The 17,516-nt window shown below is 40.0% G+C and overlaps 1 protein-coding gene across 2 annotated transcripts in view; it reads left to right on the top strand.

Moving 5' to 3' along the window:
• LOC131045338 (uncharacterized) overlaps positions 1 to 17,516 on the top strand; it is a 290,081-nt gene that overhangs the window by 221,456 nt on the left and 51,109 nt on the right. For both annotated transcript variants that reach the window (XM_057978918.2, XM_057978917.2), the window contains 2 exons: positions 16,288 to 16,415; positions 16,504 to 16,663. In XM_057978918.2, the coding sequence (XP_057834901.1) occupies positions 16,288 to 16,415; positions 16,504 to 16,663 (288 nt within the window). The remainder of the gene's footprint in view (positions 1 to 16,287; positions 16,416 to 16,503; positions 16,664 to 17,516) is intronic.

The raw sequence follows: 17,516 nt of genomic DNA, 5'->3' as shown, positions 1-17,516 counted from the left end.
CAGGTTGCGTCAAGGTGGCCCCAATTGCGAAGTTAGAAGCGTCCACATATACATGAAATTTATTTTCCCAATTCAGGTATGCCAAAATAGGTGCAGTGACCAATCTGGTTTTGAGTTCTTCGAAGGCTTCGTTCTGCTCCTTGTCCCATACAAATGGTTCCCCTTTCCTTGTTAGGTGTTCAAGTGGAAGGGACACTTCTGCAAATCCTTTAATGAACTGTCGGTAGTACCCAACATGCCCAAGGAAGGATTTTATCCCTGTAACATCCGTTGGGTTATCTATGTCGAGGATAACTTTGATCTTATCTGGGTCTGTTTTTAACCCTGCCTTACAGACTATGTGGCCGAGTAATCTCCCCTGTGGTACCAGGAACTGACATTTCTTGGGATTGAGTGCAAGTCTTGCTCGTCGGCACTGGTCCATGCATTCCCCCAGTATCCTCAAATGGTTCTCCTTATCACTATATACTGACCAGTCGTCCAGAAAGGCCTTGAAGTTCCCCGTGGCCATTTTGTCAAAAATGTGGAGTATGATCCTCTGGAACGTGGCTGGGGCGTTGCATAGCCCAAATGGCATACGATTGTACGCAAATACTCCATCTTCTACAATAAATGTGGTTTTGAGTTTGTCCTCCTCCGCGATGCTGATTTGGTTATAGCCGGAAAAGCCGTCCATGAAGGAGTAAATCTCATGCCCCGCTACCTCTTCGAGGATACTATCAGTAAATGGTATGGGGAACGGGTCTTTAATGGTTACAGCATTCAAGCTCCTGAAGTCCACGCAAATGCGGATCTAGTTGCCTTCCTTTTTTAGGGAAATAACAATGGGGGAAACCCATTCACTAGTTTGTACTCGGAAAATGATCCCAGCCTCTAGCATTTTTTCTATCTCTTCTTGCACCTTGGCTGCATAGTTCCTATTCATGCGATAGGGGCGTTTCTGCACAGGCCTTGCCCCCTCCATCAAAGGTATTCTATGTACGCATAATTCTGGGGGTACTCCCTTCAGATCCTTATAAGTCCAAGCGAACACATCTTTATACTCCAAGAATATCTTAAATGCCGCCGTCTTTAGCACAGGGTCCCAGTCCTCTCCAACCATTATTACTCTTGGGTCCTTTTCATCCCCCAGGTTGGTGCTCTGAACCTTTGGTTCCTCGTATTGTACCACCTCTTTATCAAATTGATGTGTCGGGGTTCTGTCTACCTCTGCCCCTCCTTCCTCGTATTCAACAAATTGTGACGGGTAGGTGTCATTGCTTTCCAACTCGAGGATTTCCAACACATTGCACTCTGGCTGGAAGATCTCATAGTCTTCCATCTGCCAGTGGAATAGTCCACTAAGAGAACTCATCTCATCTTCTGAACAGTTATCGAGGCGAAGCACCCCTTCTTCATTCGGCTCTATCTCGCCTTTTTCCCTTGCGGCATCCTCCTCCGAGCCAGAATCTGAGGCCACTTCTTGACTCACCTGCTAGTTCTGAAGGTCAATGACATATTTGTTCCCCTCACTTTCAATGGAAAGGGTATTTTTCTTCCAGTTGTGGTCTGCTTTGGCCGTGATAAGCCATCCCCTTCCCAAAAGTGCATCATATCCTTTCCGCTCCAACGATATGACCATGAAATCTAAAAAGAAGTGTTGTGTCCCGATAGTTACCTTTTGGCTCATAAGCGTGCCCAATGGTTTGATGCCATGTTGATCGGCTCCTACGAGGTGGAAGGCAGGTGGCCAGAGCGTCGGCTTCCCCAAGGTTTTCCATGTCTCCTCAGGTAGCACGTTTACAGCAGACCCACCGTCTACAATGGTGTTAGTATGCCTGAACCCGAGAATCTCCATTTCTACTATGGCTGGTGTCCTGCCTACCCCTACTGTCATCAACATAGGGTCATTGGTCTCCTTTGAGTGGTTCCTTTCTTCCATTTCCTCCCTATGGCTCGGTGTCTTCCTCTCCTTCCTGTTCTCCTCCACTTGGCTTATAGCTATCCGCAGTTGTCGTAGTGTCTGCAACAGATCCACTACGTGGACCGGCATGGTGGTCTGTAGCAGCTATTTCATTATGGTTGCTTTGGAGTCCGTTCGTATGGTGTTGGTGGTTTTGTGGGATACCGGCTTTCTCTGTTCCTCACTCATTTCCCTTTCTACTTCCTTCTGTGCCTCCTTTAGTCTTTCCTTTTCTGTACCTGGGTCAGGGTATATTAGTTTCCTTGTATGGGATCGGGTAATGGCCAGTACTTCTGATTCTGGCCGTACTACCTCTAGCATGTTCACGCCTTTCTGCTTTGGACATTCTGCATCTTCGTTATTGCCCGAGCCACACCATTTGCAGAGTAGTCCTCCTTGTCCAACGCCACTCTGGCAATCGCGTGCAAAATGGCCCCATTCGTTACATCGTCGACATTGTATCATTGGTCTGCCTTTTGCATCGTATTGGATGCGACCCCTTGGGGTATTATTATTACTGTTGTCGTTACTCCCCCTTCGGCTGCTGCTGTAGCCACCTGGTGATGCGTCTGAGTTTGTGTTCTTTGAGGGTGTAGTGGGTGGTGTTGCCTGTTCTTGAGTATATAGTACCTGGGCACTCCTTGCCTTCAAGTTGTAGAAGCATTCCTTAATAGCATGCCCCAACACTTGGCAGATGTCACAAAAAGCTTTCTTTGGACAATTGGTTTTTGTGTGTCCCTCCAGTTTTCACTCTGTGCACCAGAGGTCCCTGCCCTCCCTACTTTCTTCCTTTTGCGTTCGCATTTCCTACATCATCTGTTTCATATCCTTCCGGAGTGCTTGTATCGTTCATGACTCCTCCTCGCTTTCTTGATCACTACTATCTTCATCGCTTGTGCGCTTCTTGCCCTTCGATGTCTTGTTCTCGCTTTCAATATCCATGGCTCTATTTTATGCCTCCATTAAAGTAGATGGAGGTACTACCTTCACCTTTTTCCGAAGGGATGGTTGCAGACCCTCGATGAACCATCGCTTCTTTAATCCGTCGGTCGGGGTATTGTCCATTTTGCCAATTAATTCTTTTAGTTTGCGGTAGTAGGACCGTACCGTCTCACTCTTGCCCTGTTTGGTGTTGTATATTTCTGCGACGATCTCGTCATCATCCCGCAGTAGTTGAAAATCCTCCTCAAATGCCTTAGCAAGTTTTTTCGAGGTATCCTTCGAAGTGGTGGGTAGGTCCGTGTACCAGTCAATGGCAATTCCACGGAGGGTGGCTGGGAATGCTTTCAGCCAGTTATCCTCATCATCCTCGCCATTGGCCTGCCATATGGTGACACACGTTTTACAGTGGCGAGCAGGGTCCTCCGATCCTAGTCCATTGAATCTGGGAAGTTTCTGTTTTTCGGGGTTATGTGCCATCTTCCTCGTACCCCCCGAGTTATTCTGGGAATTGTTGAATGACTCGGTTGGCGCGGTTGTTTGTTCCCAATTATCACTACTGCCTATTGCCTCTGGGCTGATGTGCCTCCTGTCCCACTCTTGTGTATGTTGTCGAGAACCTTCCGCCAGGCTCCCTCTTTCCTTAACTATCCGGTAGAGTTTCAGGCGCCTCTCCAGTTGCTCCTGGATACACAGGGATCTTCTCACTATGTCTTCTTGGTTCCCTTCTTGTTCCTCCGAGGCTTGTCGGCTTCGATCTTTGTTGAGTGTATTTGGCATTAATTATTGGAACTGCGGTGGTTTCGTCGTTGTCTGTAGTCCCTCTGCTCTTCTTCCCTTCGGTTCCTTTCTCTATATTGTTGAAGCACTTGCTGCCTCCGTTGCTCCCTCCGTGTGTTCTCTCGTTCCTCTTCACGTTCCATGAGTACACGTGCCAACAACCATGGAAGGCTACCCAGGAGATCGTGCACGACTTGGTTCACGTTGAGTTCCGCCCGTACCGTACCAGCCAAGACAACGCTCAGTTCCGCTTCTCACTGTACGTACCGGTCCACAGAAACGTTCCACGCGTGAATCAGGTCTTGTGTCAACTGATCCTCCCTGGTTACTTCCGTATTATCCTCTACGTCACTGTCTGTCACCAGGATGCTTTGGTCGAATGGACGACCCATTACACTTCCATCCTGCCAGCTTCCCCTCCTGAGACCTTCAGATTCGACCTAGGCAACGGCGCCAAAATGTAAGTAGCCTAAGTGAATTAGGTTGTAGTATCAGAACATCAATATCCAAATTATAATACCAGAGCATAGTAACACATTAACACGGAATCAAGAACACACAATACAGTATACTAAGATATATTCATGTAACACAGATTTCTCTATTATATTCCGTTCCAATCCAATGTGTCCAAAATGTGCTACGAGTTTACAATATAAAGAGTTCGCAGTTGGTAGGCTACCAACCGTCAGGCAACTAACTACCCGTAGATATAACTTAATACTATTGTTTTCTTTTTAAGCATTACAAAAGCCTTATTTACTAATTAACTGGCTTACATTAAGCCCAGAGTCGCGAAGAAAGCAAAGACAGTTTCGCGAGTAGTGGTGGACAAGAATAGAATGAAATATGCAGAGGTAGCAGAGCCATTGGTTGAGAAGCCGTCAGAAGAGATGCAGTTGTCGGATTACAGGCTCACCAAAATAGAACTTGGGAGATAGATACATTCTGGCCTTATGCATGATGCCACGGATTCAGTAGCCTCTTTTGTTCAGAATTATGATGAATTACTGGCGAAGAAGAATGAGCTTAAGGAGAAAAACTCATAGCTCATCACAGTAATTCAGAAAATGACAAATTGTTTAGAACAGGTTGATCCATTGACCTCTTCTACATCTGAAGAATCTATTAGGCGATTGGAGAAGGTTGCTCAGAAGGCCAGTGCAGTCGATTCTTGGGTAAATCGGTTGATTGATCAAGGTACCCAAGTGGTGAAAAAGGCATTGCATGTATTGAACAATGTTAGAGCAGCAAAAGTTAAGTTGAACGAGACTTTGGAGGCTTTCAATCAAAGTCTGGGTTCAATTGAAGAAGATTTGAAGATCTGGCACGAGATGGATGAGATAAAATTGGAAATTCTGTGCAACAATATGGTGATACCTGGCAGAGAAAAATATATAGAATTTGATGAACTTTTGAAAAACAAATCATTGGTTATCAAAGAGCTCATCAAAGATGTTTAGGTTACACTTGAAATGAGTGACGACGTCGAACAAGACATACTCTCTAATTTTGACAAGATGTCTTTCAAAATTCTAAGTCATGATGGAGAGTTACTTGCAACAGATTTGGTAGTTACTGAAATGGTATCAAGTCTTCGCCAGACGCAAGAGTCAAAACAGTTTACTGTGGATTCGATCCATAAGTTTGTAAGCTATCAAGTTTTCTTTGATAAAATGCACATTGTTCTTGAAGAGCACAGGGAGGTAACAGTAAGATATTATGATGTTATCATTAAAACTGTTGCAGTTGCCAGGAACACAGGAAGTCCTGATCCTAATGAGTTGTAGAGATCTATTAGCAATTTCCAGTCTTTTAGGGCCAAGAATGGAAAAGAATAAAAAGTGTCTCATGACACTCTTTAGTTTATGTATTTTGTTTTTGACAATTTACATGTAAAGACAAATTTTGTGATTGCAAGTATCACTTTCACTTGCATTCTTGTAAAATGTAATTACATGTAAGGCAACTACAAGCTGAGTTAGATTAGGACTGTAGTTGGAATAAGTCATGGTGGTTGAGAGAATTTCTCAAGTTAGTTACGATCCTCCCACCTTTTTCTCGAAGCCCCTCTCCTATATATACATGAGGGTGCTCTATGTTTTTTTATCTTTTTTGGCAAGCAAGAAAATTTTGCAGAATTTTGTACTCATAAAGACTTTGAGCCTTATAGTTGTAAATTGTTCTCTTTTGAGTAATATAAAGGAGTGTGAGATTTCAGACTTTGCGTTGAAATCTTACTTTATTCCCATTGTGTTCTTGTGTCATTTTGGAGCATTGCTTTGTGCTTACTTGAAGATTGTAGAAGGCTGCTAAGAAGAGCTTCACCCCAAATACTTTCAGACTTTTCATTGCAGATATTGAAGGTGGAATTAGTTTAGTTTATGATTTGGAGCTGTGAAGTATTGCAAGACTTTGTGCTTGCAGTAACTCCCATCTAAAGCGGTGAAGTATTGCAAGACTTTGTGCTTGTTATTGTTTTCCCGTCCTTGAGGAGTTGACGAAAGCCTTTGTGGTTTCAGGAAACTTCATTTCCTCTCTCAGTTTTGCTTTAAAAGTTGCTGTTACTATTTCTTTACAACTGTCATTACTTTTCTGTGAAGAGAAAAGAATATAGTCTTTCTTGAAAGAAGAGGAAAAATTGTTGTCCTACCCATATTAGATTAAATTAGCTAAGTAAATAGGGGGAGCCTTCCCTAAATTAGGAGAGTATTATATTCACGTGCTGTGGCTGAAACCACAATTTTGCACATCCTCGCGGGTAAACAAAATTTTCAACTAACAAAGTTACAACAAACTTATGAGCAGCATTTATGCAAATAATGTGAAGGAGATTGTGTGCAGATTTTTAACATACATTTAAGAGAATTCATTGAAGATCTTTTTGCAAATCTGAGTGGACATATTTTGTAGATTTCAGAGTAGAGTTTTTAAGGTAAATTTTGTTGAAGGAGTGAGCAGATTTTTGAAGGTGATTTAGGGAAGATCCAAGAAGAAGTCACAAACAAATCATTGCATTTTGAAGGTTGGTGTCTTCTATTATAATAGATCAGGAGATTGGTGCCTCTCATTTAAAGAGATTGGTGTCTATTGCTGAGTTGGTGCTTAGTGGAGGGGATTGGTGTCTCCTGTGGGTTGTTGCCTATGAAGATTGTAAGAAGTTTCCTATATAAGCAATATTTTGCAATGGTTTTCTTCCGCAAGGGTTTCAACGTCAATCGTTTGTGCATCTTGTGTTCTAAATTGTAGATCATACTTGTGTAGATGCTTTTGATTGTTACTTTGCGATTGCTAAAGTTTATAAATTGTAAAAGCTGGTCTCATACTGATTCACCTCCTCTCTTAGTATAAGTGTGTCTTTTTCTTCAATTGGTATCAGAGCATGTTCCTTCGAAAAAGCCTAATAGCTTAAAGGAAAGATTTTAAGAACACACATGGCAAGTCAAGAAGGTTTCTCCTCAAACCAAGCCCCATTGTTCAATGGGAACAACTATACCTTTTGGAGTGTGAGGTTTTGATATATGGCAATATATTGTGAATGGCTATGTGGCACCATCTACTCCACCAACAGATCAAGCCGGAAAGAGGGCAAAAGTGAGAACAATGCTAAAGTTATGAATGCAATTCTAAGTGGTCTAACTCATAGTTGAAAACCTCGGACTTGACAATAACTCGGCAAGCCCAAAAATTTTAAAAATTCGGAACTTGGGAAAAACTTGTCAACAACTTGGCAATTTTATCAAGCATTTTATATACATAAATGTTTAAAAATATTCCTCAAAAACACAAATATTACTAAATTTGTTGAACATATTTTTAATTTCCATCATACATAATTCAAAATTAAAATTTAATACATACCATAAACCAAAAAACAAGTTCAACTCTAAATGAGTCATAATGCGACTTCCACTAGCCATGCCTTATGTAGAAGCTGCCTCATCTAAAGATATTTTTGGCAAGTTTTGCAATAATAATGTCTAAATAGGCACACTCAAGAGTTATATCCCTATTCCCTATCACCCCCTCATTGTAATTAAGTTTGTGATTCAATAGATTCCAATATTGAATGGAGATTTGTGAGTGGAGACCCCAATGAGGTTAAGGGGTAGTGCCCCTCATGGAGGTCTAGGGGCAACACCCCCAGTGGGATCAAGGAGCAGTGCCCCTTGTGGGGGTTTGGGGGCAATGCTGCCAATGGGGTCAAGTGGCAGCACCCCTTGTGTGGTTTTGGGGGTTGAGGGGCAATGGCCCCTTGTGCTCCTTGGTGCAATACATCGTGGGGTTGAGGGGTGGATCCCTCACTACCAACCCCAAAATAAGGCCTTTGAAACTTTACCACCAATGAAAATGACGTTTATTAACTGCAAGCAAGAAAAAATAAATTTTATGAATTTGGATGAGTTTTTAATACAGAACTTGCATTTTTTTTGGAATTTACTTGGGATTTATATAGGAAAAAATTGCCACAAGTTTTTCAAAAACTCATTGGAGCGCTTTTGGGCGAGTTACTCGCTTGGAATTTTGATTTTGGAGTACTTGCGAGTCAAAAGAGTTCTGGCAAAATTTTCAACATTGGTCTAACTAAATTGGAATGTCAAAGTCATGCATTGAACATTGGCAAAAGAAAAATGTGGGATAAGCTTCAAGGAGACGACAAAGTGAAAAAGGCAAAGCTCCAAACCCATGGGAGACAATTTGAAACTTTGAAGATGAAGGATAAAGAGATTTTGTCTCCCATATTCATTAGAGAATGATTGAATCCCATCATGCACAAATCATAGGCCAATGGTAAAGATGAAATTATTTAATGCCATATGAAGAAATTGTGCTGCACAATGAGTTTAACAAGTCATAGTAATACAATGTGTATACAATTAGTAAAGAAGAAAATGAAATTCCAGCAAGTTCTTTTGTCAATAATTAACAAAAATCTTCATAAGCATATCCCTAAATTTACAAATATACTACTTGAGTGAAAGGTGGCTGAGATCTCATCTGATCCTTCACATTCAGAGACATTGTTGACCATCACATGATGGCTAAAACACTTTTTGCTTGACATTATATTTTGTGTAGCTTTCACCCTTTGTGTGTCTTTTATGGAACACTTTGGAGTTCATTCTATAGCATACATCTTTTAAAGTCCCTGATATGACAGTTAACTAAGACCCATCAAAACTTTAACAATCAACTCAAATCTTAGCTCTTTCTTATCACCAAGTTCTTGATGTGGGCAAGGTGAGAACATAAGGAGACAAGAATGAATACAATGAAAAATAACCGGAAACTTTTTGCCTGCTAGCTGACCAAATTACAACAAAATCAAATTGACAAAATTGATCAATTCCAAAATGTTAGATAATGATATTTAAATTGTGATCATGCCAAACTAGTAGATAACAAGAAGAAATGTGTCAACGCTAAAATGTTAGACTATATCATCCAATTTTGGATCACACCAAATTTGTGGTGAATGATATGAAATGAAATGGACCGAGTGGTTAAACCAATTAGTATCTTCTTACAATAATAGCATGGATCGGATGATAAACTGTCTAGGATCTTCAACAATAAAAATCAAACTACTGGCAGTAAACCGTCCATTTATTATAATAAAAGATCAATATTTAAAATCTGAGAAACATCCAGCAACAAACTAGAAAATGATTAATTTTTCTTCAAACCATCAACTGCATCAGATTAGTTTTAATTTCAAATACAAGAAATGTAAAATACTGTCATACCATGAAGGACTAGTTAGAGCAAGGAAGCTGGATATATTGAGGACAACTCTGAAAATTGTTAGGAAACTGCTGACATGCAAAGAGGTATTTATGTTTGCTGTTGTACTCCCATTGGTCTGGAAGTGCATGGCCCAGTACTCACCCAAAAAAATGCTGCTCCAGTACAAACACATGTATGACTACTAATGAGGCAATATTAATTGATTGAGAGCTATGATCAGGTCTGCAAAAATTGCAGCAACTAAACTTGAGTTGTAGGTCAACTCCAAAAGGCGACATCAACTTGTATATACTGTGATGCAATGCGAATGAATATTATTGTGTTTGAAGTATGAGTAGACCCTTAATAGTTGTGGCCAGGAAGGCAGCTTGTTTTGACAAAAATAAAACTCCATAAAAATGTGGTTTGGATTGAAAAGTACAGTCTCTTCTGATTTGTACGGCAAAACCGGCATGCAGCCAATCAAGAGGCAAGAGACTAAAGGGAAGGGTGTGGCTAAGTTTGAAAATCAAAATTTTCCCAACACCCAAGTGACCATTCAAAAATTACAATCCCAATAAGTATGGCCAGCAAGCCCCTGCAAATAGATTGGTATGGCTAGGTACTCTTGTGCGTATTGCACACATACCCCGTCTGAGACAAGGGACCCCCATCGCCCAGGAGAGATGAGAGGCTTTTGGCGGTAGTAGAACCAAAATGAACGTGTCTCATACCTCCTAAAAACCTGAGAAACCCAACCCTCTGCAACACCCGTCAAAATCCCGAAAAATGAACTAAAAGCTCAAAATCCCGAAAAATGAACTAAAAGCTCAAAATCGCGCAAAGGGGGCTCATTTGCCCGAAGATCTCAAAAGCTCGCAAAATAACCTCATTGGCCGAAAATGTAAAATCACAAGGCAACTTGGTGGAGAATTGCGAATCTAAGCCTAAATGCCCGAAGTTCGATTCAAGGGCAAAGACCAAAGCCACACATTTTCCTGTGAATGCCGAAATGCGAAGTTCAAAAGCTCACAAAATCGGGTTTTAGGCCGAAAACGACTCCAAGAATAAAATCGGGCAAAATGGCTCTATGAGCCGAAAACCATAACAAAGCCCAAATTTGCAGATTCGACCTCTAAGGCCGAAAAACATTTAAACTACTCAAAATTGGCTTAAAATGCCGAAATGCAAAGTTCAAAATCTCACATTTCGATCTAAAGACCCGAAATTTATAAAGGGTGTTGAGACATGGACCAGCTAGGACTCGAACCTAGGACCTTCCATACGCTGCTGGAGTGCTCTACCACTGAGCTACTCGCCCCTCTTGGACCAGTCGATCGTCGGTCCGGGTGTGGCTTATTTCCAACACCAACACCCCCCCTTAAGCGACACCTCTCATGTGCTTGGGGCTCCTAGCCTGGACCTGGCTCTGATACCATGTTAAGACATGGACCAGCTAGGACTCGAACCTAGGACCTTCCATACGTTGCTGGAGTGCTCTACCACTGAGCTACTGGCCCCTCTTGGACCAGTCCATCGTCGGTCCGGGTGTGGCTTATTTCCAACACCAACAAAGGGCATTCACACAAGGAGTCAAGTTCGCAAAAAGGGCCCTCATTAAGCCAATAAGCATAAAAGATGACCAATTCGCAAAATCGCCTTAAAGGCCAAAAACACTAAAAAAGAAAACCAAAGTTCACAATTTCACTTCATGAACCGAAAATCATAACATAGACTGAGTTCGCCAAAGTGTCCTTCAAGCCGAAAAAGAATAATGAAGTTTAAACTTTCAAAATCGGCCGGTAGGCCGAAAATTCCAAACCCTAAAGCTTCACGCAAATCGTCCAAAGGCCCGAAAATCATCAGTGAAGAGGACAAACGAGGAAATAACAAGTCAAAATTGCCCATTAAAGCCAAATTTCATAGAGTCCAAAGGCGTCTTGCATAAGGTCGCATTTTTTTGGTCAAATGGTTGAGTTCTGTGGCAAGTAAATGGCATCTAGGTAAATCAAGAAAATGAAAAAATCGCTTATTTACCCGAAAATTCATTTAGCCGAAAAGTCAGGAGAGCAAATAAACATAAGTTAAAGATCATCTCTCATTTCACCCGTTGAACCTGAAATTGCCAAAAGGGGGGTTATAACCTAAAAAGTAAATCTCTCAAAACCCCCCTGTATGCCCGAAATACCAGGACTTAGGTGATTAAAAAAGGTAAAATCACACAAAATTTCACAAGGGTGGTGTTAAAATGGAAAGCCAAAATCTCACATTTTAGGTGAAGTGTTCGAAATTGGATATGCTTCTTAAAAAGGCTTGAACTTAACATCTCGCAGTTCACCTCTCAGGCCTGAATTTCATCTAAGTGGGAGAGCGAATCAAGACGAAGGATCGGATTTCACGTTTAAGGAGAGACATTTAAAAGATACATTTCACAAAGAGCTTCTCAAGCCCTAACTCCACTGTCATGTCCCCTTTCTAGAGTGGACATCAGAGGCGGAGGAGTTGGCCTATCATTGGAGTCTCGTAGGCTAGCAGAGGTTGATTGGGACTCATTTAGTGCATATAGTGATTGGATTTTGGCTTTACAGGCAATTTGGAGCCAGTTTGGAGCAGTTCCTTGATTTTAGGAGGCAATTTGGCAATTCCTACTTTTTAGGAGGATGTGACAACGTCCAGGGTTGGGGTTCCATGAGACCATTCCTTGGTTTCAGTTTCAGGAGATTTGGGTGTGTTTCCTAGTTTGTAGGAGCATCCCTAGATTTTAGGGATGAGACTGCCAGTTGATCCATGATTTCCGACATCAGTCACAGACAGGTGACAGGGTCCGTTTTAGGATTTTGGAGTCATTTGACCCTTCTACAGCTATTTGGGATATATTTTTAATATATTTAAATATTTCCTATGTTAGCGTTTAATTAATTAAATAAAGCTATGTTTATAGCCATTTTGGAGTAATAAGGGGTTTTAGGCCTCATCTGGATGCATATCCCTTGGTGTAATAGCTCGTTGGAAAGGTCTTGGACTCTTCTAAATATTTCTCTTTTGACTCGGATCTTTTCAGTGAACGGATTTCTTTATATTTGAAAAAAGGTCGTTTTCTATGCACTTGGCAACTTAAAATGAGAAATATAACATTTTAACCCTAAACGCCCCATTGAGTCACTTTTAGGGTTCGAGCTAAGTGGGAAGGTGTTATAAGCAAGTTTATACCTAATTCTTGCTATCTTTTGCACATTTTACATCTTGGATTTGAGATTTGGCTTTGGAAGAGCTTTTCAGCATCTGGGACGCCAAACCCAATGCCTTGCCTATTTGGGACGTAGCCCCCAATCCAGTGGTTTGGATTTGTTTGCAGCTATTAGCATCTTGGAGATTGTACGACATTATTTCTGGAGGTTCAGCGATTTTGACAGAGTTCAGCGTGGGGTTTGGGGTTTCTAACCAGTTGGGTGTGCTTGGCAGCCGTACGACTGTACGTGGCAGTCACTTTCCTTCCCACGTGCAGCACTTGGAGGGCTGGAATCTTGCCCCAGCTTCATTCCTGGTTATGTTATTCTTTCAGCATCCAGGTTGGGATTATTCCTGATTGTAATCTTCCTGAAATTATTGGAAATCTTCATCTGGTCAAATATTTGATTTTATATTCAGAAATCTGCCTTGAATCGAATTTGTTTTTGCTGTATATGAACTTCATTTTCAGTACTTTGTTCATGTACTTGTACTTCATTATTTACTTGTTGAAAAATCATCAAAATACAAAAAGAATCCAACCCTTCTGCAACTTCTGTCTATATCTGAAAGAAAATATTAATAAACAGGAAAAATCAATTTAAAATAATAAAAATTACAGCAGATTAGTAAAAGAGATCCATCAGGGATCTTTCATCCACCAAGACAAAGCCAGATGTTAAATAAAATTTAATATTTGTCAAATTAATTTATTTAATTTTTCAAAGTGATTAATCCAAGTCGAAATTGATTATTCGCAGATAAACGATGCAAGGTGAAGACTTGATCAACGATGAAGCATTGGGAAGTGCGCCATCACCAGACTACTGGAAAACTAGAGTGAAGATAAAGAACATGCAGGAGCACTCCAAATGTGCATCCTTAGAAGAATTCACTGCTGGATTTAGTTCCAGAAGTTCAGTTCCTAAAAACTGAAATTGTTTAATGTAAAGCTGCCTGTGGGTCCCGCTCAAGATATTTTGAAACAAAGTGGAACACAGGTCAGTTGTGGTCAGTTATCCCCAACTACTAGGTGGACCGAGTTAAAGCCAAACAGTTGTACGTAGTTGAGAAGGTGGTTGAAGGGATAACTGGGAATTGTGTAGGCATGGGTTAAAGCTGCCAACTTCTAGAAGGCAGATTGCAGCCCTTGGATGCAGTCAATCTTGGCCACCGATTCGAACTGTAAAATCTATAAAAGGCAGGATGCCTTTCTTTGTAAACGGTTAGATTGTTAGATTTCAGTTAGAATAGGTTAGAAGTTTTGTAGAAGGTTAAATTTTAGGAGTAGTATAGAAATACTGCTGAAATTGTTGTAATGGCAGCTGAAGCAAATATATGAACATTGAAATATGGTGTTTGTTGTCTTTGTTTTCTTCTGTTTGCATGGTTTCTTTCAGCTAGTTAGAATTAGAGTTCTGTGATTTTAATGGCAAAATGTGGAGGGGTATTTGATGCATTTCAGGTTCATTCCATTGGGGGCCTACTGATTGTAGGTCACCGTGCATGGTTAGTTTGAACCCAAACTGTGCTTAGTTCAACTGTAGGTGTTCGTCTTAGGCTGCGCCAAAATTGGGTGCCTAAATGAGTGTCTCCGGTCTGAAAAATTCTTCATCCCTTGGAGATTGCACTGTTCTTGTCTAGTCGTGAGGGTGTCTCTGGCAAAACAAGAATCTGTTAATGGAAATATGTCTACCCGCTACACTAGTCATTCTTATCGCTGTCCTTAGGATCCCTAAACCCTTCTCTTTTGCTTTTATTTCGCAGGTTGAGAATCGCAGCACCATAGGATGCAGACCAACTTGTTGCAAAACATAAGGCTCCTTGTGCTTCCAGCAAAACACATCGACCGTTGAGTTATCCCGCAATCAAGAATTGACATTTGGAACCTTGAGGTTGTCTCCTTTGATCGATTAAAAACAGCATTAGGGCTTCCTTATACAAGAGAGGATAGGATACAAGGCGAGATCATTCTATTCTGTGTTGGCTGAATAGAGTTGCAGCGATGCGACTTTCGCCACGTCAACAGGTACAGGTATGACCAGCGAAAACAAAGATAGCCTCTACGATATTAAATATTATTGGCACCCAACAAGAATTCACTTGGTAGAAAATAACTCTTATCATGATCACTATTTTATTTTGGAAACTTCACTCCAAAAATCAATGAACTGAAAACCGGAAATCTTCAACCATTGTGGTACAATGGTGATCCATGTGTGGAATTACTTTAATGGCTAGGACGATTTCCGTCCTTGAAACCATCTTGCTAGAAGGGTTTTCCATTTTTTTGTCAGGCAATAGAAGAACTCATGTTCATTCTTTGGAAATAAAATTGATAAAATGAGAAAGAAAACCTGTTTTTGAAAACAATTTCCCTTATATAACTATCTTGAGGGAAAATAATAAAATATTATGTTCTATTTCATTTATCCCCTCAAAGTGTCCTTTTAATCACCTACTTTTAGGACCTTGAGCCTAGCAACACTTTTTAACTCTTATAACAACCTTTTTAAATAGTTCAATATAAGATGTCTTTTTAAAAATATAATGTAAAGTTATTTTCCACAACTTAATTTTTATTATTTTATTATTTCAGTTTTTACCACCCCATTAGCTTACAAAGAAAATTGAGGAAAATAGACTAAGTGTTTTTGCTAATTCGTGATCTTTTTTGCAACAATATGAAGAAATATTCCAATAAGTTGGAAGGGGCTTTCAAAAGTTTTCCTCCAGCCATGGCAGAAAACTTCAAAATGTAGGGAGTTACCTATATCTTCATAACTGGGTCACAGTAAAAAGGAGTTTGATTCTTGAACAAACACTACAATTTTTGTAAAGAATGATCTAACATCTAACAATATATCTCAACAAGATTTTTATGTCAGGAGGAGCAACTAGAGACATCCAAAGAGGATCAAGATTTATATGCCATAGCTGGAGAGTGTTCCAGCTCTTGAATAGCAGATGAAGCCTTGTGATCAAAGATCTAATATATGCACAAGTGAACTAACTTCATATTTGCTTTTGAGTAAACACAAATCTCCAGCATAAGTTCTAATTCCTATGAGACTTCTTGTTCAATTGTCTCAGTGACAGATCAAACTAGCTGGACTTTATTTCCAAACTGATTTTTATTTCATGAAGTATAATGATACTGACTCAGGAGGCTTATCCCACCAGGATCTTTATATAAGAAATGGTAACACCGTGAGATGGGAGTTTGACCTGATATATGGATGCTGGCTTAGTGCTGGAAAAATGCATAGTTGTTCCTGTTGTCTTGTTGACTATGTTATAAGCTTTTTTTTATCAGTATAGATTGCCTATTTGGAAAGCTTTAAATTCACACATTTTGAGGCATTCTGACAGAACAAAAGATGATGTTGGAAAATATTAGGATGTCAAACAGGCCACAATAGGACATGAAAAGCTTGAAGTTTAACTCGACAGATAAGGTTAACTGACCTTTGGATAGCATCATGACATGAGCTGCCTGCCATAACAGTCTGTGCTTGCTGACGTTGCAACTTTTTATGAGCTATATTTCTACTGCAATATGATGTTATTCCTTTTTTTTCCTTCTTATCAAGTTTTCAGTATTCATCTTTCAAACTTTTTCAGATGTTCCTTTTTTCTGGTTTATCTTATTAATATTTTAATTGTGGCAGACAGAGTTAGCAATGCAGTTATGCTGGGCAATAGGTGAACATGGAGGTGGTGGCATATCACATAAGGATGTGGCTAGGGAACTATTTGAGGGCTTGGAATTGCTTCTATATGAAAACCTTTCATCCAGGTCTTGTACAACTTATATTTAAATTTTTTTATTCTACAACTTATTTATCCACACTTACCTTGAATTTCGTTCTTTCTATCTTGGACAGTCGTCTTGCACTGAATAATGATATGGTTGGCAATTATGAAGGGGCAATTCTTAAGAAGTCTGGGCAAGCAAGATTTCTCTGTTTTGTGGTAACAGCCATTGCAAAGCTTGCTACATACCACCGGGAGTTAATCCCTAGAGCTCGTGTCTGTTTGGCTAAGGTTTGTTTTTATGTATTAACTTCTTTTGCAAATCTAAGGATGCAATTAAGACAATTATAGATAAATAATCTAATGAATTTTCCAACCAAACAATCAACCTATGAATTTATGTGATAGGTTGAATGGCAGAAATCTCAGCTTCCTTGTTGACTCGGTGTTTCTGAATAAAAACAAGTTTATTTAAAATTTTGTGCTATGTATACCTATTAAATTACTTACCTGTCTAGTTGGTGTAGTAATTATTCACAAAAACACGAGTGCACTTACAAAGGAGAAGTGACGTTATGGGTTCCCTTCATATGTATGCAAGTTGATGCCATACACAGCTGGAAAACTTGGACTGAGCAGCCCAAAATTTTGACTCAGACTCAGGACTTGGCAAAAACATGGAAATTCAGAAAAAAAAAACTTAATTACACAAAAAACAGCAACTAATGCATTTAGGGAACACATAAGTCCATTCTATTATTCAATTTGTCATAATTCACTTGTTACCTATGTTGTATGACTCTCAAATTAATAACGTTTTGCCTTTATTAAAAGGCTCAGAGTTTTCGACAGGATTTGGTGACTTTTTACATGACATTGGCAGACTTCAGAAAAAAAAGGACATGACTACACAAAAAAAAAGAAACTAATGCATTTATGATTTAGAGAACACATAAGTCCATTCTAATCATAAATTTGTCACAACTCAAAGGTTACATATGTTGTATGACTCTCAAACCAATAAATTGGTGCAGGAGCACCTTGGCCACATTGATGCCTTATAAAGGCTTTTGTAATAATTTCTTGTTTTGGTATTGTGTCAAGTTGTAATGTAATGTCCCACCCCTAGTGGAACATTGAAATC

Source organism: Cryptomeria japonica, chromosome 8 (genome assembly GCF_030272615.1).
Source record: "Cryptomeria japonica chromosome 8, Sugi_1.0, whole genome shotgun sequence".
Taxonomy (NCBI): domain Eukaryota; kingdom Viridiplantae; phylum Streptophyta; class Pinopsida; order Cupressales; family Cupressaceae; genus Cryptomeria; species Cryptomeria japonica.
The sequence above is the reverse complement of the archived record's forward strand: the minus strand, read 5'-3'. Positions and strand labels throughout refer to the sequence as shown.